A 25,659-nucleotide genomic window follows, 5' to 3' on the forward strand; every position below is an offset into this window, starting at 1 on the left:
GTACAGAGTGTTTGCCAAGTCACAGTCATGTTCAGAAGGGACCCAGCCCTTCCCGTGCCTCTTTCTTACATTTCAAAGTCAGCTCCTTGGCTAGAGGAAGTGGAAGTATATTGTGGGATTTGGGGATTAAATCAACAGGATTCCAGATTAGGGTTATTTTTTCTGGCAGTTGTTTGATTATATAAATCCCTAGTGTTCTAATTCTCCAGTTTTTTTGATACTAAACATCCATCAATTGTGTAATTAAAATGTCAAAACCAGAGGGGGGAAAAAATCTTAAGAAAGGAGTATAAGGATGTGTCTCTTTAGAAGCAGGCAGACAATGAGTTCTCAGCTCCCAACGTTTGTTGACATAGGTCCATAATCTTTTCTCTGCAATTCTAAAATCTGAAAAGTTTTGTGGAGAGGAAAAAAAAGTCATTTTGTAAGATCGGCACCAAAAGGTAGTTGGTTGCAAAACCTGACTTTGACTGATATTCACACTTGCGTGAATATTTGTAAGTAGCTGCAGAAATTGAACCATGTTTGATTGCAGGTACTGTCCCCGGATCTTACTGGAAATGCCTTTTAATGCCTGTTCCCAGATCTTATTGGAAATGACTTTATATGAACTGTGTTACCTCTGTAAAATTCAGAATATTCATAAATCTGGAACACATCTGGCCTTAAGAATTTCAGATAAGTGATTTTAGACCTAAAACAATTGCCTAATCTATGAACCTATGAGAATGCCTACCTACCAAGCCACAGGGTTTAAGAACTAGAAGGAAAGGTGTTCTCAGGGTATATGGAAAGGACTTTGGATTGACTGCCCTTAGAAATGATGGCTTGGGTAATATGAATTTTAACACATCACTGTAACAACTCCAAATCTGACCCAGTGTTTCATGAAACACACTCAAATACTTTAGTATGTGCTGAGTTCTGTGCTAAACAGTTTGGAAATTCCAAAGGTGGGCCTTAAGTCTTAATAAAATCTTTATTAAGCTAATAGGTTGCCAGATTTAACAGCAATTATATATATTATATATATAATATATAATATATATATCGCCTATATTTATGTGTGTGTGTATATATATCCTATATATATGTATGTGTATATGTATATCATAAATACATGCCATCTTATAGATATTTACATATAAACATAAACATAAATATAAATACAAATATAAACGTATAGGTACATTTGAATTTCAGATAAACAGAAAATAATTTTTTGGTGTAATTATGCCCTAGGCAATATTTGAGACATACTTACATTAAAAGATCATTTGTTTTTTATCTGAAATTCAGACTTAACTGAGTGTCCTCTATTTTATCTGGCAGCCCTACAAGCTAATAAAGTAAGCATCTTTTTAGAGTAATCTTGAACCATCTGCTTACCAAGTATTACTTACATGTGGTAAAATTATTTTTTCTTTGGTATCCAAGAATTTTCTGTGTAATATTGAGATTCAAATAGAGCTAGCAAGTTAAATTTCGGTTCCTTCAAGAATACAACTTAAAAGAGAGAAAACTTGTGTTACTGTCTTCTAACCACATGTCCAGCAAAATAAGTGGTCCTATGATGAGCTTTGGATTATTCAGTTCATTAAGAATTATTGGTAATTCATGTGTACAAGTTCCAACTATCTAGGGTGAACCCATACACATTCCTGATCGTTTGTATGACTAGAAGAGGGCCACTTTGCCTCTGAACTTGAAATGCATCATCCCTCTCTGAATGCACCGTGGTTATTGGAATCTCACAGTTCTTTTGGTTTACTTGAGACATTTAATCTGAATGTAAAAAATCACACAATTGCGGTGTTACTTTTAAGAGGGGCCTTTTACACTATAAAGTAAAGGTGCTAAAGTCAAATGTTTTAAGAACAGTCGTTGGTGCCTTGTGTATTAATGTCTCATGTCTTCATCAGAAAAATCAAATTGTTGGGCCACCTGGGTGGCTCAGTCGGTTAAGCATCTAACTTTGCCTCAAGTCATGATCTCATGGTTCCTGCGTTCAAGCCCCACATTGGGCTCTCTACTGTCAGCACATAGCCTGCTTTGGATCCTCTGTCCTCCTCTCTCTGTCCCCCCCTCTCAAAAATAAATAAACATTTAAAAAAAGAAGAAGAAAGAAAAAGCAGATTGTCAATTGCCTGTGCCTCTCACATCATCTTAGTTGGCTCATTCAGTGGTTTCCAGCCTGGCTGTGTATCAGAAGACATGGAGGGATTTTTAAAATGCTCATTCCCAGGTTGCCTGGGTGGCTAGGTCGGTTAAGCCTCCTACTCTTAACCTTGGCTCAGATCGTGATCTCATGGTTCGTGAGTTTGAGCCCTGCATCAGGCTCTGCTCTGACAGTGTGGAGCCTACTTGGGATTCTCCCTCTCTCTGCCCCTCACCCACTTACGCACCCTCTCTAAATACATGCATACATGCGTACATAAATGAAATACACTTTAAAAAAAAAAATGCCCGTTCCCTAGCCTTCTGCTCCTGGATGTCTGACTGAGTGGAGACCTGGAAAATAGTATATTGAAAAACCCACCCAGGTTTTTCTAATGTAAAGTTGGGGCTAAGAACCAGAAAGCCAACTGGGCTGTATTTTGTGAGGACAGTGATCAGGCTCCCTCTTTTCTCTACTTACAGTCCCCTTAAATATTTACTGAGTGAGTGAATAAACAATTCACCATGGAAACAAATGTAAGTCTGATTTTATATACTGACTTCTGCTTTAATTTGCTGTGAATAATTTACCTTTTAGGCACATCATCCATCTTAAATATTAAAAAAAGAAAAGGCAGAATCTGGCAACGAATTTGTGACCCAGTTGGATTTTGCCGGTACAGGAAAACAAGTCAACTCAAGAGCAGTGCTAACATAAGCAGCCATGTCTCCAGTGAGGTCACATTCTGGTTTTGGTCGTGTAAATGCGCCCTCGTACATCGGGTTTTCCTGGAGTGTTCCAGTTCCTTGTAATCTTATTTTTTCAACAAAGTTAAATCTGTTAAATTTACTTAAGATTTATTAAATGGGCTCATTAAAATTTAATACATTTATTAAAAGTTTAAATTTTATTTAATTTAACATTTGTCACAGTTCACTTAAATACATTTATTTCCTGAAAATAAATCCGCGACTCCAAAAAAAATGTTATGCTTCCTGCCAATGTGGTGTTTGCTGTGCCTATAGTAATTAGAATAGGTGAGTTTGTCAGTTTAAATCTGGGGAAAGGAAATAGCACCAGTTTTCATACCTTACGTGTCAAAAGCAAGAATCTCTGACCCCTGGAATGCCATCAATTTGCCCATGTATTTGTCTTCGCTGTAAAAGGTGAGATTTTCAGTTCTGATTAACTGGTTGCCTAGAGCCAATTTTCCCTTGGCAACTTCCTGGACAATAAATAGAAGGTAGGAATATTAATTTCTTTCTGGCTGGCACGGGAGTGATATCACCTCTGTGGTCCTCTCGGATTTATGGCCAGGCCCCAACTGCCACTAGACCTTTCATCCTTCCTTTGCCCTAGCTTTGGCCCCGCTAAGCTTTCGCTCTGAGACCCAAGTAGTGGTCACAGCATTATTGGTAAACCAGAGGAGCTGCGGGAGGTTCTGATGGTGCCCGCTTGCATAATTCTTCTAATTGCCCCTTTGTATGGAATTGCGAAGCATTTTCAGCACCTCAGAAGGAAGGCACTATGCACACAGAAGGTACTTTTTATTCGCTATCTGTGCTTATTAGTAGTAATAAAAAATTGAAAAAATTAATTTTAAAACTTGAGAGCATGAGAAGAATACTTTGGGGGAGCCTGGGTGGCTCAGTCGGTTAAGCATCTGACTTCGGCTGAGGTCATGATTTCACGGTTTGTGAGTTCGAGCTCCACATTGGGGCTCTGTGCTGACAGCCCAGAGCCTGGAGCCTGCTTCAGATTCTGTGTCTCCCCCTCTCTCTCCCCCTCCCGACTCACACTCTGCTTCTCCCTCAAAAATAAAGAAACATTAAAAAAAATTTTAGGGGCACCTGGGTGGCTCAGTTGGTTGAGTGTCCGACTTCGGCTCAGGTCATGATCTCACAGTTCGTGAGTTCGAGCCCCGCGTCGGGCTCTGTGCTGATAGCTCGGAGCCTGGAGCCTGCTTCTGATTCTGTGTCTCCCTCTCTGTCTGCCCCTAACCCACTCGCATTCTGTCTCTGTCTCTGTCCCTGTCAAAAATAAATAAACATCAAAAAAAAAATTTTTTTTTTTAAAGAAGAATACTTTGGTTATTTCTTTGGATTTGAGACCTATGTTTCAGGCCAGTGACTTTCTATGTAATCAAATATTATATCAATGTTTTCTAGCAAATGTAACTTTAAATTTACACTTTTTCACATATTGGATTGGATAGTTTTCTTTTTTCTTTTTTTCTTTTTCTTTTTTTTTTTTTTTTTAGCTTTCTTCTTGGATCTAGAATTGCTGCAAAATCCAATGATACAGTATCTAGAAATAGAACTCTTTTTGGATAAAATTCTTTTTTTTTTTTTAATGTTTATGTATTTTTGAGAGAGACAGAGACAGACTGAGGGGGTTAGGGGCAGAGAGAGAGGGAGACACAGAATCCGAAGCAGGCTCCAGGCTGTGAGCCGTCAGCACAGAGCCCGATGCCGGGCTCGAACTCAGGAGCTGTGAGATCATGACCCGAGCTGAAGTCGGAGGCTCAATCGACTGAGCCACTCAGGCGCCCCATTGGATCAAATTCTTTTGCTGTGTAAATAGGGCAATCTTTGATCCATACACAGAAGAAATAATACATTTTCTTATCCAAAAGTCAACAGGTGTTTTGTATTGCTGGTTGTATTAAAGGGGAAAAAAATGATTCATTCTGAAACTAAAGAAAGAATCTAAGTGGCCCTAGTGTTTTGAACCTTACTGTGAATGAACACATGATAATCCTTCATTCTGTGAACCATGCCATTCTCTCTCCAACTTCTGCACTGTCCATGTGCATGGTGGACACAGTTGCCATTAAAGACTGAAGAACTTTCTGGATAGTCTCTGGAAGTTGCAGAAGGATTTTTAGATTGATATAGGAAATAGGATTCTCAGTTTTATGACTTCTGGATTTAATCATTTTGAGAGAAGAAAGAATGTACTTCTAAATCTAAATATACATTTCTTTTTTTGTTTATTTATTTTATTTTATTTTTTTATTTTGAGAGAGAGATAGAAAGCAGGCAAGGGAAAGGCAGAGAGAGGGAGACAGAATCCCAAGCAGGCTCCACACTGTCCACACAGAGCCCGATGAGGGGCTCGAACTCGCAAACCGTGAGATCGTGTCCTGAGCCAAAGTCAAGAGTCAGACGCTTAACCTAAGCCCGAGCCACCCAGGCACCCCTGAATATACATTTCTAAAATGCCCTTGACATTTTCAAGTTTTCTGCCAAAAATGGAGACCTCCGGGAACTGGTATGGGTTTTTGTGTCGTACAGTTTTAGATTTAAACCATAACCTCTTTTGTAAAGAATTTAAATATATGTTTACCCAGGAAATCGTGGCCATTTGGATGAAGACATTATAGTAAGTATAATTTTATAGGACTACTGCAGGAGCTTCAGCTTTTAAACAAATCCTTCTCTGATAATGCTTAGAAGGCGGTGTCACCGCCACCAGTGCGCATAGAATGAACTAAGGAGAGTCAGGTGGTGGTCACTGTGTGTACTGAGGGTCAAGCCACGGTAGTGCTTCATGAAGTAGGCTGTGTAGGCGGAGAGAGTTACAACAGGTAAAATTTAGCCTTCAAGGCTTCAGAGCCTCATGAAGAGAACAGGAGTTGGGAAGACAAGAACTACACAGGTTGAAGTATTGTTTCTCGACTCAATAGGTGACACATCAAGCTGGGTAGTCACTGAATTACAGGATTTGTCTGGTAGACCTGCATCCAGAGTCACCTTGGAGTGTGTGACTGGGAAGGACTGAGTGTTGTCTCCTCCTTTCTCTTCTGTTTTCTGACTCCCGGTGTTCTCCTTTCCTTTTCCCCATAATCCATGTTTCAAGTATTTCTTATGTCAGTCAGTGTAGAGAAGTCTTCATCTCCACAGTAAACGTCACACGTTGTTGGTGTATCTGAACTGCACAATACGCCTTCCCTTGCTGTTTTGTCAGGCTTGACTTCTCCCTTGCTCTCTCAGCCTTTGAATTCAGTGCTCCTCTTAGAATCAGATTTTCTAATTGCTTAAGCTTTGAAGTTTGCTAAACAGCTAGACCTATTTCAGATGACCGGGGAGACAGCTAGTGCATCTGGCAGACTTCCGACCTGAGAACAAAGTTACAATAATTTCCAAAGCTTGCTTAACAAATGCCTTGAGTAAATTGGAGCACGACAGTACTTGAGGTAAATGCCTGGTTTCCTTTGTCTGGTTCGCTGCCAAGGGACTCTCTGCAAGGCTGTCTTATAAATTTGGTTGGCATTTCTTTTGTTCTTGGTTGACCGTTGACCAACATCGCCATTGCTTCCTTCGCTCTGTAACGTGGTGGAAGGAAGGAGGAATGGAAGGAAAGGCGGGGGTCATTGCCTACACTCAGTAAAGTGGGCCCTGTTTTGAGAATGCAGAAATGGGACCCCCTTGTCTTTACTTCCACTTATACCCCCTTATCTTAGTCACTAGCAAGGTACGTTTCAATATTCATAGGGTATCTCATTTGTGCGTATGTGTGTTTGTGTTACCCTTGGGAAATATTCACTAACGCCTGCCTCGGGTATGAAGGTAATTTCTGTTCTTCTATTTTCTGATTTCTGAACTTCAGGAGAAGGTAAAGCTTGATGCTGAAAGGGAAAAACTAGAGAGGCTTCAGGAGCTTTACTCCGAGCAGAAGACCCAGCTGGACAATTGTCCTGAGTCCATGAGGGAACAATTACAACAACAACTGAAGAGGGTCAGTAGCAAACAGGAATGTGCCAGGTTTTTTTGTTTTTGTTTTTTGGTGTCTTTTCGATTAAGTTCCACTTACCTATGACTTCTACTTCACGTAGCGTAAATTTGCATAAGTTCTAGTCATTAGATACTTTTTAAATAGAAATATGCATGCTGACGATATATATATATTATTTCATGCTAATCAGTTAAACAACTCCTTGTCAGAATCCTTCACTAATTTCTAATGCAGAAACAGTCCTGGAGTCATTCTCCAGAATAAAAGAGAGCTATTCCTGACATATAACTGACACCACGATTGTAGCATTTAAATCGGCTGACATCTTTCCCTGCACTCTCTGCTACACCATGAGTACTGTTTGCCCTTGGATGATTTTATACTTTGGTCCAAAAATTATCCTATTTTCTGACTTGCTTCCCATCATCACTCGTTGTTGTTGTTGTTTTTTTCTTTCTGCTTCTTAGTGACATTGAACTCATTAGCACAACCACAGCAAACGCCAAGGCCCAACCTGCAGGTCAATGCCCTCAACGTCTTCTCAGGCGAGCTTCGTAATTTTTTAAAGCTCAGTGCCGCATGGGCTTTGTAGTTGGACTTTATTCTCCGATCGTTAAAGTTGGCAGTGCTCACCGCGACCACGCTGGTTATCCGCTGAAATGAGGCTCCTGGGGTAGATAGTTTCACTAACACCAGCAAGACCACTTGATATTTCAGAGTCTCTCATCAACTGAGTTATTTGCTATAAACAGCGACCCAAATAAACTCTGACCTTGGCGGAGCAGTCATGAACGGTCTGAGGTCTCGAAAGGAGTCACGTAATAGTAGTTTGTGTGAAGTGACTAACAATTTATGATTCCATGTGATTAGAAAAGAAAGCACATTTCATTCTTGGGAGTAGGCAAGTTGAAACATCCGCTAAGAGAGCCACCCTTGAAAATGTTTAAGATTGCTTTTAATACAAAAATATTTGATACCTTAGAGTATCACCAGGTTATGAAAAATTACATCTGAAACTTCAATGTATCACAGAGATTGAAAGATTCTTAATAAATAGTACCAAAGGCAGACAGGTTTACCTGAAGCATAATGATTTTAATATTTTAACAAATAGTAAATTTCTTACTAATATTGGATCAAAAAAGTCCCAGCAGTGTTTCTTCCTTGTTACTCATGTTATTGTATACAGCTGAATTTGCTGGAAGAAGATAAAACTTCCTGTCCCTCAATGTCATAATTCTCTGGAAATCTTGTGATAAAAACGATTGGGGAAAATAATTGTATTTGTAAAATCATTTTCATTTGCAATTTGTTTGCGTTTATGCCAGTTCACCAAAGAGACTGAGAGACGGACTTTTATATTTGTTTCCTGTTTTTCAACTCTCCTTATTACTGAAGATTTTACACAGTGGCCGTAAGACTTTATTTAGAGTCGGCAGCAACTTCTATGTTTTGTTCTTCTCTGCCTCTGGTTACCTAGTTATTGCTTTGCCTTCTTTATCAACATGGCTGCACATAACAGTTGGAGGATTTTATTAAGAACCTGGACTCAGACTGATACAAATAAGGCTTCATCTAGCCTCTACAGGATAACTTATAAACTTATGTCTGTTCTAAGGATGTTGACTGCAAAGGAGGACAGGATATTCCACTCTTTCAAGGCAGAGACACCTTCTTCCTCTCCAAGCGGAGTGTAAAATTCGTATTGCAAACCCCTGTCCTTGGGAGAGATAACTGGCTTGTAGTAGTAGTAGGTTCTGTTCACCTGTGTTAAGAAGTCTACGGATTCTATTTTACAAGGATGACGACCAGAGTAACTTTTCACCAATCCCATGACCTAATCAGTAAAAAGTTCACTTAGTTCATGAGAAGTCCGTTCATGCTAAGAACTTCCTGTGTTACCACAGCTCATTTCCCTTCAGACTTCAAACACATCAGAATACCACCTCATTACAAAGCTTTCCTGAGGCATTTAAACTAGATCCAGTAAAGGTGGTTTTATTACAACGAATTTCATTAGGTGGCGAGTCATACAAAATAAAAAAATAAAAAAGAAGAACATCATTTTCTTAAACCATGTGTTGTCCCAAATACTTAAGCTGAAATTCTGGAATGATTTTTTTGCATACAAAACTATGGATTTATGACTGGACTTCTCCGTCTTCTTTTTTTTTTTTTTTTAATGTTTATTCATTTTTGAGAGTGTGAAGAGAGAGAGAGAGACAGAGCATGAGTTGGGGAGGGAGAGAGAGAGAGGGAAGGAGACACAGAATATGAAGCAGGCTCCAGGCTCTGAGTTGTCAGCACAGAGTCCGATGTGGGGCTTGAACCCATGAAGCGTGAGATCATTACCTGAGCCGAATTCAAACATTTAACCCACTGAGCCACCAGGCACCCCAGACTTCTTATATCTAATTCCCTGCCTTAGAATCAGAATGCGGTTTCTGTCTGAGTAGTTGTATACATACAACTAGACATGGGCTCACCAGTTGAATTGTTCCCTGGGATGCAAGCATTTTGGAAAAGAAAGCAGAAGTTAAAGGTGTCTTTTGTTTGCCAGGATAAGTTCTACTATTAAACGAAGGAGACACCTGACTAGGACAGTTTTCAGATGCTTTTGATGATTTACTCAACTGAATGGTTGATTTCAGTCTCTTGATTAAAAAAAAAAAAATATATATATATATATATATATGGATATATATTCAGTGATATCTATAATTAGGAGACCATTTTTCTCACTGGCTCTACAACCAGTTTCTCCTTTAACCTTAGACAAGTCATTCAACCTCTATGGGCCTCAGTGTCCTCATATTAAGAAATGAGGAGGTTGCTTTAATGATTTCCATTGTCTTCCAAATTCCAAAGATGTGCATTTGTTAAAGTGTTTGACTATTGGGCATAAGATGGAGAAATGTTAACAAATCCTGAGCCCCACTTAAATTTGTTTTCAAAGTTGGCCTTGAGCTGTCATGAGATTGTTACTGTACCACATACCATATCTATTCTCTTCTTCTGTCCCTCTGCTAAGCAAAGAAAACATTAAGGTCTACACATAAACTTCTGCCATATAAATTCTCAAAACAATTATTAGCAAGAAGGAATGGCATTGAATTTTCTTGAATGCAGCTGTTTTATCTCCTTTCACTCCTGGCCTTTGAGGTTGCCAGCCAGTAGAGATTTGTAATGTTCCTTTTAGAGAGTGAAGTTGAGTTACAATGTTCATTCAAGTAGTCATGGCCTTGACTTTGAGCTTCCTGTATATATTACTCTGTGCTCAATTAAGCTACTCCTGCCCCCAAATTCCATCCCCTGAATTCTTATTCTTATCCGAAATCTTTGCAAGCTTTTTTCCCCCACCAAGTTGTGTTTCTCTTACAGTGTAAGTTTACATACACACATTCTAATTGTTTAGATAACTTGATCAGATGATTATACCAGCAGATTCTGAGTGCTCAGCCTAGCTTTAACTTTCAACCTTCCTACCCAGTGTGCTGTTATTGTCATGCAACAGTTTAAATATTTACTACAAATTAGTGGCTCTGTGACCTTCATGGGGTTAAGATAACAAATGCTGCATTTTAACCAGATGTGGAATAAGTGACTGAGTGGCATAGTGTGTATATTGTGAGACAGATGCCCACTTCAAGTAAAGATTATTTATATACTAAAAAAAAAAGTTTATGGAATTATTTATCTCAATAATCTTTAGCCACAAACCAAACTTAATGGAAAGACCTTAAAAACTTGGGCATGTATGACCACATGGGTAAATATATTCACTGATGTATTGCTTCAAGACTACAGGTATTTTGTTTCAAGACATGATACTTGAGTTCTCTCTTAATTACTTCTATAGTGACTAGATTTGGTCCAAATGCATTAATTCCTTTAGAAGTTATAAGCATAACATGTCTGATAAACTTGAAATGTCAACCAAAAACTTCAAACCAAGACCACTTTCTGTTTGGCCAATTAAAATATAAAAAAGTGCTAAGAAATGCTGAATATATTTTTCAAACTGTTTTTCCTGCTCTTAAGTTTTCAGAATCCACTGTGTTGACATAATAATCTTGTTGCTATAGTGTTGCTTGTAATTGCATGGTAGCTAATAGTCCTTCTATGAATCATCTCCAGAATAAAATTCATTCCAGAAGGCAGAAACGTATTATTCCATTTGATTAAAAGGCTCAATTTATCACTTACATAAAAAAAGGGGGTGGTATGTTTAAAAACTGATATAAATCTCATTTATCATATTAATTTATCCAACTCTTTGTGATGTTTTGGTTGAAAAAAAAAATGCCCTGGCTGTTTTACCTATGTAGAGTTGTAAACCATATAGCCTAGCTGCTGTTTCTTTTGGCCATATATTACTTACAAATTATATATTTTTTAAAAATATTCTGTACATACCACATTTATGGTTTTGTCAAAGGCTCCAAAATTAAGGTTTTTTTCATGTAAATTGAAGAATAATTTATACAACATGAGCCAGACTCTGCACAGATACAGATTCACGTCTGTCTTCAGACATTTCATAGGTTAGGAAATACCTGTCCTAGACCATCTGATTTTTGTGATTTCTGATCTTTCTTAAATGTCTTCAAATTGTTCCCAAATAGTAGTGCTTAACCATTTGAGTGACTCTTTGTGCCTAATGAATGCTGGGGTTCCACTCTTTCCAGTAAAAATCTTTGTAAGCAATTTTATGGGATTCGCAGAAGCCCAGTGTAAAAATACCAACCTCAAACTGTTTTCAATGACTTCTCTTTTAAATAAAATTATTTGATCATACATGCCTATATATATGATATTATATATTATAATATTATAAATATGTATAATATTATAAATATGTATACTGCATATGTGCTCAAAAATATATGTTTATTCAAAATAGTGTACATAGACTCTACCTTAATATACAGTAGAGAACATTTATTGAGAAATTGTAAAAGACAAGAAAAACTAAAAATAAATATGAAGAAGGTCTAATAGTTTCTTCTTATACCCCAGGGGATTGTGTCGTGTGCCACTGGGGGCACACATACCCCTCTTAGAGACCTCTAATCTGTATGTGTGCCAGAGTTTGAGTCTTTTTTTATAGTCAATAACTTTGGGATCTTGAATTTGATCTCTACGCCAAATTCTCATTTCATTTGAAAATTTGTGGAAAATAGGAGTTTTCTCAAGAGATCATGTCACACCTTGGTCTGCAGATAATGTTTAGTAGTTTACTGAGTCTTTTTATACCTTAGGATCTATTTTAAAACCACTTAATTGATTTAAAGCAAGAATTCCAACATCCAGGGGCCCCTGGGTGGCTCAGTCAGTTAAGCATTCGACTCTTGACTTCGGCTAAGGTCATGATCTCACGGTTCATGAGAGCTAGCCAGTGTTGGGCTCTGTGCTGACAGCGCAGATTTTCTCTCTCTCTCTCTCTCTCTCTGTCCCTCATCTGCTCGTGCTCACTCTCTTTCAAAATAAATAAATAAACTTAAAAAAAAGGAATTCCAACATCCACAGAACAGTCTAAAACTGAGTCAAATAAATGCTCCTCTCCCACCCCCAGTTCCTTTCAATACCACACTAATGGCCTTGGCTCTGGGATTTAACTCCAAAAGAGAGGATTATCTTGTTCCCACCCTGGTCAGTATAGTAATCGAAAAGATATTTTGGACTGTTTGCTTTTAATAATTTTTTCTTCACGTTAAGAAGGCTGCAGCCATCCTGGTATGTCTTGTTTTCATTTTGTTTTCTCCCCAGGATGCTGACCTGTTGGATGTAGAGAGCAAACACTTTGAAGACTTGGAGTTCCAGCAGCTTGAACATGAGAGCCGCCTGGATGAGGAAAAGGAGAACCTGACCCAACAGCTCCTGCGCGAAGTAGCCGAATATCAACGGAACATTGTTACCAGAAAGGTACTTTAGCCAGGCGTCATTCAGTGTAAAAAATCCAATTCACCTCTCTCTCTCTGTCTACCAGTCTTTATATCTGAACATCTCTGTGTGTGAAACCGCATGTGACGCTGGAAAGAGTATGGAGCCTGCCATCTATATACCATGGGGTGCTCCAAACTAGATAAACTGGCATGTGGTCTAGTTATCATTACTTAATGCTACAGATGCATTTAGAAATAATATCCGGTTGTTTCACATGCATGGAAACCAAGGGAGAGAAAATCAGAAATCTAAATATTTGTCTTCAGTTACTTGCTTTTGCAATCATAGTAACTGGATTTAGAATAACTCTGTGAACAAAGCCTATTTTGGAATTGTCTGTTGCCATTGTTCGTAGTTGTCAAGCTAACTGGTAGCTTACAACCATTAGAAATAACCCCGTGGAATGCCATGCACATTGCTGGCCCACCCAGTGGCCACACCCAGATGTCCAGCCCAGGATTCACCTCTTTTTCCAAAATTTAGACTCACATCCCAGGGCTCGGTACTAAACCAATAAAATTCAGGGAAAGGAAGATGAAGAAGTTGACATCTTAAGCTCTCAGTTTAAATAAGAAATTCCATTGTTATTTTTTCCATAAGGCGTCTCCCAAGATGATGTCAAAAATTCATTTATAATCTAAAACAAGATTTCCTGTTGACTTCTGGATTCTTCAAATAGATTTTTAAGTCACTTGGACTATATTGACCTCAGGTAAAGAAAAAGCCTTGAGCTTGGGAGGTCAGAGAAACTATCTCACAGTCTCTGGGTAATGATAATCACTGGCTACCACCAACGAAAATGTGGCCGCTGCTGATCCAGTTGTAAACACTTTCCTCCCTTTTCCAGAACATACTGGCAAACTTTTGAATTGTCTAACATGCATCTACATATGATCATGTTTTTCCCTGCAGGAAAAGATTTCTGCCTTGAAAAAGCAAGCCAATCACATTGTTCAGCAGGCTCAGAGAGAACAAGATCATTTTGTAAAAGAAAAGAATAATTTGATAATGATGTTGCAAAGAGTAAGTATTTCCTTTTCAGCTCTGGTTGCAAGAAAACTCAGGTGCCAACTTGGGGAAAGTTGCTTCCTTCAGAGCAAGTACCTTTTACTTGTGAATAGTGAATTACAATTTAAAGAAGCTTTGTAATATATATTTGTATTTAATCCTCCACATTAATAAGCTGATGATCTGTGAATAATTAACTATAATTCAGAAAATAGGCAAGGACATTTTCCTCATGCTTTTTCCAGTGTGAAAATTCAAATTATGGAAAATATGTACATTTTCTGATTTTCCTCTTTTAAATCGTATTTTTCATCAAATAGGCAGAACATATTCTGCTTTTTTTTTCTTTTTTTTCTTTTTTTCTTTTTTTTTTTTTTTTTTTTTGGCCACTACCAAATATTTGGCTCCGCTGCTGTGGTATTTTTAACTCGTTATTTGCATGTGGCAAATTGCCACACTGAGCTTAGTTAGGCTTAATTAACTAGGGAGACATCCTACATGGGTGACAAGATCATCCTCTCCAAAGGGACTGTGTGTTCCCATCTGCCCAGGACCTAAAATGGCTGCATTAAAGGGATTCCTTTGCCCAACCTGCAGCCTGATCTTCTGACATAGTCCCTGGCCTAATGTTAGGTCTAAGACGCTGAGAGGTAAAGTTAATGGGGCTAGTCTCAGGACTGAGCCTTGTATCCAGGCCACTACCTAGGAGGTGGTCCTGAAAACATGAGATGGACCCAGAATGGGGTACAAGGAGAAAGAATGATGGATTAAAGGATGAGGCTGCACCGTGGTCCCACCTAGAAGAAATGTAGCTGCACTATTTTCATCTTAGCTACTCAGCTATTTTTAGGTTGAAAAGAGAGAGAGAAATGGTCCTTCACATAGAATTATGAGTTCACTCAAGGTGCCTATGTAGCCCACACAGATCCCTGATATCTCCCCTCCTCCTGCTTCTTCAGCACCTGGAAATCTCTGAATGGATGTATATTTTCCATCCCTGTCTCCTGTTCTGGGGATGAACTCTGGTTCCACTAACCTCCCCATCACCCTTTGCATGTGATAGTCAAAGGCACAGCTTAAATTAGATAGTGTAATATGTAGTATTTAAGTGGTTTCTGAACCTTTAGGAAAAATGGGGGGAAAGTCTCATAAGAGAGAGATTTTTTAAATGGGTAATCACAATCATAGAAATGCCACTTTCTCATTAAAATATATAAAGTATATTGGGGCGCCTGGGTGGCGCCGTCGGTTAAGCGTCCGACTTCAGCCAGGTCACGATCTCGCGGTCCGGGAGTTCGAGCCCCGCGTCAGGCTCTGGGCCGATGGCTCGGAGCCTGGAGCCTGTTTCCGATTCTGTGTCTCCCTCTCTCTCTGCCCCTCCCCCATTCATGCTCTGTCTCTCTCTGTCCCAAAAATAAATAAACGTTGAAAAAAAAAATTATTTTTAAAAATATATAAAGTATAATTCTATTCTAACAATTGTGGTCTAAAGGTTATGGTTTATGTTTTCCCAAATTGATCTAGAGATATATCTCAATCTTTATAAAAAAGCTTTTAATGTTTATTTATTTTGATGGGGAGAAAAAGCATGAGTCAGGGAGGGACAGAGAGAGAGGGAGACACAGAATCCAAAGCAGGCTCCAGACTCTGAGCTGTCAGCACAGAGCCCGATGCAGAGCTTGAACCTATGAACCATGAGATCATGACCTGAAATGAAGTCAGATGCTCAACCAACTGAGCCACCCAGGTGTCCCTAGATATATCTCAATCTCGATCAAAATCCCAACAGACTCTTTTTATAGAAATTGACACAAGTTGATGCTAAAATTTACAATTGATCTGCATTATTTATGAAGTTTATATTTGTGAATTTGCCGGCTCACTAAGATCTATTTGTAGGCCCCAAATCAATACTTGTCTTATGGTTCATTGATGGACATGTGCAGAACGGTGGCAATTTGTAATCACTCAGCATACACCGTCCCAACTGAGGTTGAACGAAGCAACACTCTGCCTTTGTGCTCCAAGTGTCATAGAGTAAAGAGATGTGTCCTTTTTGTGGGCTATTTCATGCTATGTTTTCACATTTTTTGTGCTTTTCATTGATGATTTTGCTGTTTAAATTACCTCCCGAGCATAGTGCTAATGTACTGTCTACTGTTCCTAAGGGCAGGAAGTTTGTGATGTGCCTTATGGAAAAAATGCATGTGTTAAAAGAGCTTTATTCAAGCATGAATTATAGTGCTGTTAGATGTGAGTTCAGTGTTTAGTAATCAGCAATATATCTTAAATAAGATGCCTTTGAACATGAACACCCAGAAAGCAAAATTATGTATTGATCAGTTGATGAAATGATTTCGACCAGAAGCCCACAGTAACCCAACTCTGTCTTTTCCATAGGAACAACAATTCAGTATTTACTAATGCAGTGTTCGCAGCAATGTTACAGAACATAAGAATTACAAGTAATAAGAATCAACTCTGTATGAAAATGCCAAGGGCATAGAATAACCAGAATAGCTTTGAACAAGAACCAAGTTGGAGGATTTATACTATTTGATTTCAAGGTCGCCTCTAAAGCTATATAGTATTTAAAATGATGTGGTGCTGACACACAGCCAGACATGCAGATCAATGGAACCAAACAGAAAGCCCAGAAATAGACCCACACATATACTGCCTATTGATTTTTGACAGAGGGTTCCAAGACAATTAATCCAGTGGGGAAAAGAAAATCTTTCCAACAAATAGTGCTGGATCAAGTGGGTAAACATGGGGAGAAAAGGAGCGCTAACACGTCTGTCCTCACACTATGCATATAAATTAACTCAAGGCAGATTGTAGCCCTCAACATAAAAATTAAAGTGATAAAGTTTCTAGAAGAAAATGTAGGACTGCAAGTGCACTTCCCTGGCCTTGGGATAAGCAAAGGTTTTTTAAAGAGAGAATGACAAAGGACTTATACCCAGAAAATAACAAAAACTCCTATAACTCATTAATGGCCAACAGACACTCAATAAATAATTAAAAAAAAAACAGGCAAAAGAACTGAATACAAACACTTCACAAAAAAAAAAAAAAGATATACGAAGAGACAATAAGTCACATGAAAAAATACTTGCTATCATTAGTCACCAGGGAAATCTAAGATTGACTAAGCTTAATAGATTTTGTGTTCCTTCAGGAAAAAGAAAATCTTTGTAATCTGGAAAAGAAATACTCCAGCCTCACTGGGGGGAAAGGGTTTCCTGTCAACCCCAGTACTCTAAAAGAGGTAAGCTATGATTTTACATGTCCATTCGTATCACCTTGGAAATCAAGAGATGTGCCTCAGTTTTATGTGATCAGCTAAATAGGAAAACGTTCACTTAAGTGACTTAGAAAGCGTTCAATGCTTTTATGGTTTCCCTGCCTTTTATTTATGCTTTGAAGATTTCAGGGATTATCTTTGTGTCTAATGCAGATGCACTCGGTGTGTGTGTGTGTGTGTGTGTGTGTGTGTGTGTGTGTGTGTGTAGACTGTTTGACAGTGACATTGTGGGTTAATTTGGAGTTTCAAACAAGTTGGGATTCAAACCAATACTAGTCTTAAATTCTCTTCTCTGAAATTTTCTTTTTTGGTTCCTCCTCTTTCTTACTTTATGTCTCTTTCTCCTAAGTCTGATAGCATGTGAAAATGCCTCTGCACATTTGATAAGATGGTCTGGCTTCTTCCTTTCTCTGTCTCTTTTTTCCCCCAATGATGTTTCTGCTACTTCCCTCCTTAAATTAGAAAATACTATTTACATTAAGCTATATACACTCTTTATTCCAAACATCCACCTTTGAAATATCTTCTTATGGAGCTACACCGCTACAATGCGAGAATATTTTAACTCTAATTTGGTTATAACCCTGACTGAAAAAGAAAATAGTCATTATTTCTTTAGCATGGTTGACACACCATGTTGCATTAACTTCAGGTGCACAACACAGTGATTCAGCAAGTTTATGTATTATGCTATGTTCACCACAAAGGGAGCTATCATTGTTCCAATACAAAATAGTTTTATTTATTTTTATTTTTTCCAGAAAGCTAAAGAAAAAGCTTGCTTCTGTGTAATAACAGAATAAACATTTGTGTAATAACAAAAAACCCCACTTTATTTACAAGTATCTGTTTAAAAGGCAGCAGAGTTAAGACTTCCTATATAGGGAGTAGTGTGTGTGTGTGTGTGTGTGTGTGTGTGTGTGTGTGTGCACGTGTGTGTGTGTAGGTATATGAAGTAAATGTTCATCACACAATAAGTATGAATAATGTGTACCTCGGAAGCAATTTGAACTATTTACACAAGAGCTTTATTAGCTCATTTAGTTTTGTAGTTCCTCTCTATTATTCAGAACACAGAACCGGCAGATTCCGTGAACAAAGGGTAATAGTGGTTGGAGTATGGTGGAAGGAGAGAATGTCAGTGAGGTGGGTGGGGACCAGGCCTTATGAGACATGTTAAAGAAATATGGCGTATCATACATGTCTGGGTTATCACGGAGTGAGTGGTTTTAAGCAGGGAAATGACATTGTTCAATGTCCACTTGTTAAATGTCACTCTGGGCTGCTCTTCTGGGTTCTAAGGAGTAGGAGGAGAAACAGAGGAACCAAGGAAGGAGGTTATTGCAGTGGTACAGGCTGGAAATGCTGGTGGCTTGCCTTCACACCATGGCAGAGAGAGGGAGAGAATTAGCTCGATGTGGATAAATTTTGGAGCAGAGTTGACAGTTCTTGCTGATAGATTGGATGTGAGGATGAAGTAAATGAAGGGAGGTGTTGGGAATGATGCCATTTTTCCAGTTTGAATAATGAGCCTGATAATGAGGACCTTTTCCTGAGGTAGTGAAGACAGGAGAAAGCGTAGGTTAAGAGGGAAGATGTGCAATTTGATTCTGGACATACTGAGTTTGAGGCACTGTGGCATCCAAATGAATTAGGCTCTTGGATCTTTTTACCTCTTAGTATAATAATAAAATCTTTCCTTTTCTGTTGATGGATTCTTTTTCTCTGAAGACTCCCTGTTGCCAAAAGCCCATTTGGCTTTTTGACTCTTTGTATGTCTCCAACGCTTGTGTTTGTTGAGTAGCTATGTTCCCTTTCATGGACTAAGCTGACTTAGCTCATGGGATGTTTTGAATTTCTTCCTTTCTTCCCCCCCCCCTCTCTCTCTCTCTCTCTCTCATTCACTGCTTCACTCTCTCTATTTTTTTACAGAGTGATTAATTTATATACAACTCTTTTAAACAAGTCCCACTTTTGATGAATGGCATACATTTTCGAAGCAATGAATTAGGTCATATGGTTTATGACGTGTGAAGAATGAAATGTTGGTTTTGAAGCACTGCACTGTCAACTGAGCAAAAGAATAATTTAAAGTGGTGACTCTTCACCCTCATTCATTATCAAATAGAAAATGAAATTTAACAACCCAGTTGTCAACTTCCTTTCTTCGATTTAATCTTATGAAACTTTACATGGTATATATTGCCATGAAGTGCAAGACTGTCCTCAGCAGCATTTTTAAAACTACAATTTTATAAAAGAGTCAACTTTAGCTTTCTCAAATTGTTGTAATTATAAATTCTCAGTAAAACCTTGCTTTCCAGCCTGAAAAGTTTGCTTCCCCAGCATAATGATATCTTACCTATCCTGCAGCCACTTTTTCTTTTAAAATTTTTTTAAAATATTTATTTATTTTTGAGAGAGAGAGAGAGAGAGAGTGGGAGCAGGGGAGGGGCAGAGAGAGAGGGAGACACAGAATCTAAAGCAGGCTCCAGGCTCTGAGCTGCCAGCATAGAGCCCGACGCGAGGTTTGAACCCATGAACCGCTGAGATCATGACCTGAGCTGAAGTCCAGCATTTAACCCACTAAGCCAGCCAGGTGCCCCCCTGGAGCCACTTTTTTAAAGGATTGATGGGCTAATAGAAGAGCCCAAGTGTTAAATTTCACTCAATTTTACTTTTAAAAGAGAAATACTATTCTGTATTCTTTATTCTATTTTTTCCAACTGTTTTGTTGGTGTGGTGAAAATCATGATTGGTTGGTACAATTATTTTGGATGAAAATTTATAAGTGCCTTTTCCTCAAATATAAATGGAGGAGTTTTGATTCTTGCAGGTTTTGATTCACAGACATGTTCTCTAACCTGAAGCTGGAACTGAATCGCTGAACTTAAAAGTCAATGAGCAATTCTCTGTCCTGGGGTAGAGCTGAGAGTTGGGGAAGCTACCTGGAATTGAAATAGCCTCGAGCTACAACTCCACCTGAGGGTGTGTGTGTGTGTGTGTGTGTGTGTGTGTGTGTGTGTGTGGTGTGTGTGTGTGTACACATTTGTCTTGCTAGGGAAGGCTCATGAGCGGATGAGTATCTCTTTTATTCTCATTTAGGTGAGATGCCTGAAAGCTAGATTCCATTACAAATAAATGACTGCTTATAAAATGTCTTCATACAAAACCCAGAAGCCCTCGGCCTACTGTTACTCACACTCTAACTCATCAGGAAACAGAAGAAAAGGGGAAAATCTAAAAATAATGATTTGTGGGAAAAGCTCTTGAAGTATGAGTGATTGCACTATAAATTTTATATCTCAGATTTTCGTGTATGTGATTATTTTAAATGTTGTATAGTGACGCCCTCATTCAGTCAACAGAATGAATGGTTGATACCTCTGGATATTCTGAAATCGAAGGCACGGGTTATTTATAATATAATCATCCTGATTTCACCTCCCAAAAACGTATTTGTAGTGTTTGGCGTATCAGTTTTCAATATTAAGCGTCGTAAATCCATTTTAATGGCTGATGATTCCCTTAATGAAACATTTGGTAATACCACAGATATTTGGCTGTGCCGCTCAAAGCTAACTCCATTGTACTGGGAGCATTAATACTCTCGCATGCCTCAGCTTTTGCTTTCTTTGTGTTTAACTTCTGAATTCCTCCTTTTAGGGCTATATCAGTGTAAATGAAATTAATGAGCCATGTGTCAATTCCACGAATCTATCCCCTTCCTCTCAGTTCCCTGCTGATGCTGATGCTGTTGCCACTGGGCCTCCCACAGCTGTGCCGGTGAGCCAGCCACAAAATAAAGAGGTGTGTTGGCATGACATTTCATTCATTCACTGCTTTCCTCATGTCAAAGATTAACCCATGATTACCTGAAAGGGAAGGTGTGTGTGACCAGTATACATCTGGTTGACCAGCGGGCCGGAGTGATGCCGGGTTTGAAAAATGTACCAATTTGGGGTCTTGTTCTGTCGGCCATGATACTAGAAATCATGAGATGGATGGTACAGAGTGGAGTAGTAGGAGAATTAAGTTCAAAACCATAAACTCTAGATCGTAGCACTCTAACCTGACACCCTTTTCATAGAAAACAAAAAGCCTTCCTAAAATTGTTAGTTTGAATCGCTTTTCCAGTTTGATTTTTTTTTTCTGTTGTGTTGTGCAGTATGGATTTTTTTTTAATATTATGCCTTCTAAAAACATCTGGGGAGGGGCAAATAACAGTAAATTAAAATACCTTCTAACTGATCCAGGTTGCTCTCAGAGTGGGATTTTAACAAGAGACTAAATTGAAAGATACTGCCCGTCATCTGTGACTTTTGATTAAAACACAAGAGAACAGAATAATGAGATTATCGATTTCATTTCTTTGTCTAATTCTTTCATTTCATATGGACACATGTATACTTTTTCTTTCTCCTATAAAGCAAAGATCACCTGTCTGTTCTGGATTTATGTTTCCTTCCACCCTTTCTCCTCATCCTATCACTCAACCTCCATCAGCCCCTTGGCCCGAAGTCCTGGCTCCATCTGTCGATCCTTTCCCTTTAAATGACACACCTCCTCCTCTACCAGCTAAGAAACACAGAAGGCAGCCACAGCAGCAGGAACAACAGGTAACTTGACACTGGTGTTCAGAGTTTGAGAGCTTGACCTTGACAACAAGGTTACTTACTTGGAATCTTTCCATCAGCTTTTCCAAAGGTATCCTTAAAAAGACAAGTACATATTCCTTTGCTGGGTTTTCTTTTGTTTGGTTGGATTTTGTTTTTGTTTTTGTTTTTGTTTTTTTTTAAGGCCATTTAGTATTTTTTAAGGGTGTGGGGGATTGTTCTAAACTTCAACAACTTGATTGCCTTCTCCTGACTTTTGATATGTTCAAGCTAGGTATGTTTCATATCCTCAGGCTTCAGTTCCTATTCAACCAAAATACTGCAACTTATCTCAGGTATTTTTCAAAAGGATAATAATTTTTCCATTAAACCCATGGTATAAAAAGTTGCTGGGTCAACACAAAATAGTTTTCTTACACATTACTGAAGTCATAATAATAGACATCATGCCCTTGCCATGTGTCAAAATTTGCTGAACATTTTACAAATAAATATCTCATTTCTTGCTTCTACTAATCCTGTGAAATAAGAATTAATTCCTTATTGCCTGAGGTAAATAGCTTGTCTAACGTCACACCACAAAAAAGACATTTGGGTCATAGAAGATTTTTATTAATCACATTTTTAAATAAGGAATTCATTATTATGAATGTCACCCTTCTTCAAGCACATTAGTGCATATTCATGCTTGGGTGTTCAAAAAAAATCTGTTTTGAGGTTCCTTTCAACTACAATCAAATTTCTATATGAGTTTGGCCCAGAAGATGCTAAGGAATCATAGTCACTAGATCCCCAAATTAGAGGGGCTGTGGTTTGCTATGCCCAGCTGTTACTTTTCTTTCTTTTTTTTTTTAATGCTTATTTATTTTTGAGAGAGAGAGAGAGAGAGACAAAGTGTGAGCAGGGCAGGGGCAGAGAGAGAGGGAGACACAGAGTCTGAAACAGGCTCCAGGCTCTGAGCTGTCAGCACAGAGCCCGACGCGGGGCTCGAACTCACAAACCACGAGATCATGACCTGAGCCGAAGTTGGACGTTTAACTGACTGAGCCACCCAGGCGCCCCCAGCTGTTACTTTTCTTGAAGTTACCTTTACTGCCTTTTACCTTTTGTTCAAGGACTATATCCCCTCACTAGTTTTAGGTTAATAAAAACTAGAATAAAGAGATAATTATGAGGTTAAAATGTAGATATTTTTCACGATTGGCATCTTTGAAGATTAGTCATAAATGTGGTAACTCAAATTGCATTCATTTTTATGTGTTTCAAAAGCTTGAGCTTAGTCTAAATATGATCAAACCCTAAGAGCCTTTAATTAAGAATTAACTTTACTGCTAAGTAAGACCTTTTGGGGGAGGCTAAGAAAAATTTGGATACATTTCAAGTTAGCAAAAATTTTGCCTTAGGAATATATACTAAAAAAAATAAAGAAATAGTCAACAGGAGGATTTTTAAATGTGAGGAACTACTACAGGGATTTCTTGACCAAGATCCTTTTTTAAAATAAAAGAGTAACCTAGTCGGGTGTCTTATATGGAAACGTTATATGGATTTGGAGTGTTTATATGTAATTAAAATATTCCGACTTTAAAACAACTTCCCTGTTTACTCGCTCTTTCTCTCCATCTTCTTCCTTCTCCCTTTCCTTGTTCTCCTCACACTGGGATCTGTGCCAGCACACAGAACTGTCCAGACAGACAAGGGGAGAAACTGCTTACTTGCTTTGTCCACTGGCTGTTCCGCCATCCACATGGCGGCCATCATAATAATTTGTAAGTTGTCCTGAGGCCCCAAGGCAGCAGGCACTATCTATGAAAGTGAAAGGTGGATTTTTTTTTTTAAGTTTCTAGGTCCAATAATAAATTCTTCCGGTGTCTATGTATCTTATCGAATGTTAGCCCTAGTCTGTTAGTGAACACAAGTATAAGCTGAATTTTTTTTTAATTCTGTGTTAAAATTCCAAAACTTCTTTGTGAATGCATACTTCTTAATTTCTTCAGTGACCTGTTCCAATTAGTCAAGTTTTGCTATTCTGCTTTACATTTGCATTTAAAGCATTTTAGAAGTCTGGAAGAAAGGAAAAAACAGCATAAAGAAGGCCTCTATCTGAGTGACACTTTGCCTCGAAAGAAAACCACACCTTCCATATCCCCACATTTCAGCAGTGCTACTATGGGGAGAAGCACCACCCCAAAGGTAGGACGTGGGGTGAACCACGGGCTTCACATCAGTGAGTCTTCTTGTCCTAGCATTGACCAATGTGCAAAGGCTCTTAAAGAAAATGCTGAATAATAAACCACTAAGTTTGCTTGTTGGGCAGACATATAACTGTATTGCATTTTCGATCCGATTCAGGGGACACTTGGAATTGTACCCTCCGGGACCTAAGGACCCCGGTCCAGGGTTTTTTTTCCACCACCACACAAGTGGTGGGTAGCGTTCGCTTAGGTGACAGATTCCAATGACTGCCTCCTAGATCTAGAAATTGGAGGATAGACGCTCTGGATTCCAGGAATAATAGCAACAAGTATGTATTGAGAGTCATTTCTATATGCCCGACCCTGGAATAAACCCTTTCCGTGGATTGCCTCATTTGAATATCCAGCAGCACTGTTCAGTAGAGGTACTCCTTTTCCGCATCGTACTTATGGACAGACCGAGGGATAAAGAAGCAGAGTGCCCTCAGCTGGTTAGCAGTGAAGCTGGACTACGAACCCACACTCAGGTGTCACACTTGAGTCCTCACTCATGTTTTGCTGACACATCCAGAGGGTCACTGCAGAAAGAGGGGGAGAGGCAAATGAGAAGGAGGTTCCGAGTGGGCCAGGCTTTTGGAACCTTCCCTTCCCCTTAATCAGAGTAACTCGGTTTGAATCTATTTTATGAACTGGTGTTCCGAGTGTATTTTTTTTACCCTAAGGATTTTCTATTTTGAAAGAGTGCTAAACCCGCTGGGGTAGTTGATAGGTTTCTCCAGTCGCCACGGGGAGACGGAAATGGGTGCACTTAGAACGAGTGTAGATCTTCTCTTCTTTGTGCATGATCTGCATGCATTCTTGTCCCTGCATCTGCCCTCGGCTCCTTATGCATGAAGAACTTTGAGTTGTTCTCTAAGGTGGTTTTGGACAGTGTTTCCCCATCTGTCTTCATTTTTGGAATTGCTGCCACTGGAGAAATTACTGTGGTGTCGAGCCTGCCATGGAGCTCCTTGGAAGGGTCGGTGACTGGCCTTGGCCATTGAGTGTGAATAAATGGGACGCATTCGTTCCTCCTCCCTACTTTCCCTGCCCTCTGCGCTTGCACTGGAGCTGTGGAAACAGGGATGAGGCCATGTCCCGAAGGACCATTTGGCCTGCGGTTCACCTGAAGCATTTCCCCCCGGTTCTCACAGGCCCACCTGCCCCTGGGACAGAGCAACAGCTGTGGCAGCGTGCTGCCTCACTCCCTGGCAACCATGACCAAAGACTCAGAATCTCGGAGGATGCTCAGAGGTAAGCACGTTTTGAATCAGACATCATGGCTTTTGTTACGCATCAGAATTTCTCAGGGAGAGAGAGCAAGAACAGGGTTGGGGATCGATTCGAGAGGAGGTCAGATCCTCAGTTTCATTCTTTTTTTTTTTTTTAATTTTGTTTTACGTTTATTTATTTTTGATAGAGAGAGACAGAGCACAGGTGGGGGAGGGGCAGAGAGAGGAGACACAGAATCCTAAGCAGGCTTCAGGCTCTGAGCTGTCAGCACAGAGCCTACCACGGGGTTCCAACTCAACAAACCATGAGATCATGACCTGATCTGAAGTTGGATGCTTAACCAACTGAGCCACCCAGGTGCCCCCTCAGTTTCATTCTTAATGAATCTTCTTGGGGGAAGGATGTATATCTCCTTAT

General features: G+C 39.1%; 1 protein-coding gene across 18 annotated transcripts in view; it reads left to right on the forward strand.

The window, feature by feature from the left end:
* Nucleotides 1-25,659, forward strand: part of PHLDB2 (pleckstrin homology like domain family B member 2) — a 113,396-nt gene that overhangs the window by 57,167 nt on the left and 30,570 nt on the right. For 9 of the 18 annotated variants that reach the window (XM_040484466.1, XM_040484465.1, XM_040484463.1 and 6 more), the window contains exons 6-13: nucleotides 6,770-6,898; nucleotides 12,665-12,820; nucleotides 13,754-13,864; nucleotides 17,034-17,123; nucleotides 20,826-20,969; nucleotides 21,590-21,778; nucleotides 23,828-23,968; nucleotides 25,164-25,263. In XM_040484466.1, coding sequence (XP_040340400.1) covers nucleotides 6,770-6,898; nucleotides 12,665-12,820; nucleotides 13,754-13,864; nucleotides 17,034-17,123; nucleotides 20,826-20,969; nucleotides 21,590-21,778; nucleotides 23,828-23,968; nucleotides 25,164-25,263 — 1,060 coding nt within the window. The remainder of the gene's footprint in view (nucleotides 1-6,769; nucleotides 6,899-12,664; nucleotides 12,821-13,753; nucleotides 13,865-17,033; nucleotides 17,124-20,825; nucleotides 20,970-21,589; nucleotides 21,779-23,827; nucleotides 23,969-25,163; nucleotides 25,264-25,659) is intronic. The other 9 variants (XM_040484469.1, XM_040484470.1, XM_040484474.1 and 6 more) reach the window with 7 other exon arrangements.

Source organism: Herpailurus yagouaroundi, unplaced genomic scaffold, assembly GCF_014898765.1.
Source record: "Herpailurus yagouaroundi ecotype Mexico unplaced genomic scaffold, PumYag 162, whole genome shotgun sequence".
In the NCBI taxonomy this organism is placed as follows: Eukaryota; Metazoa; Chordata; class Mammalia; order Carnivora; family Felidae; genus Herpailurus; species Herpailurus yagouaroundi.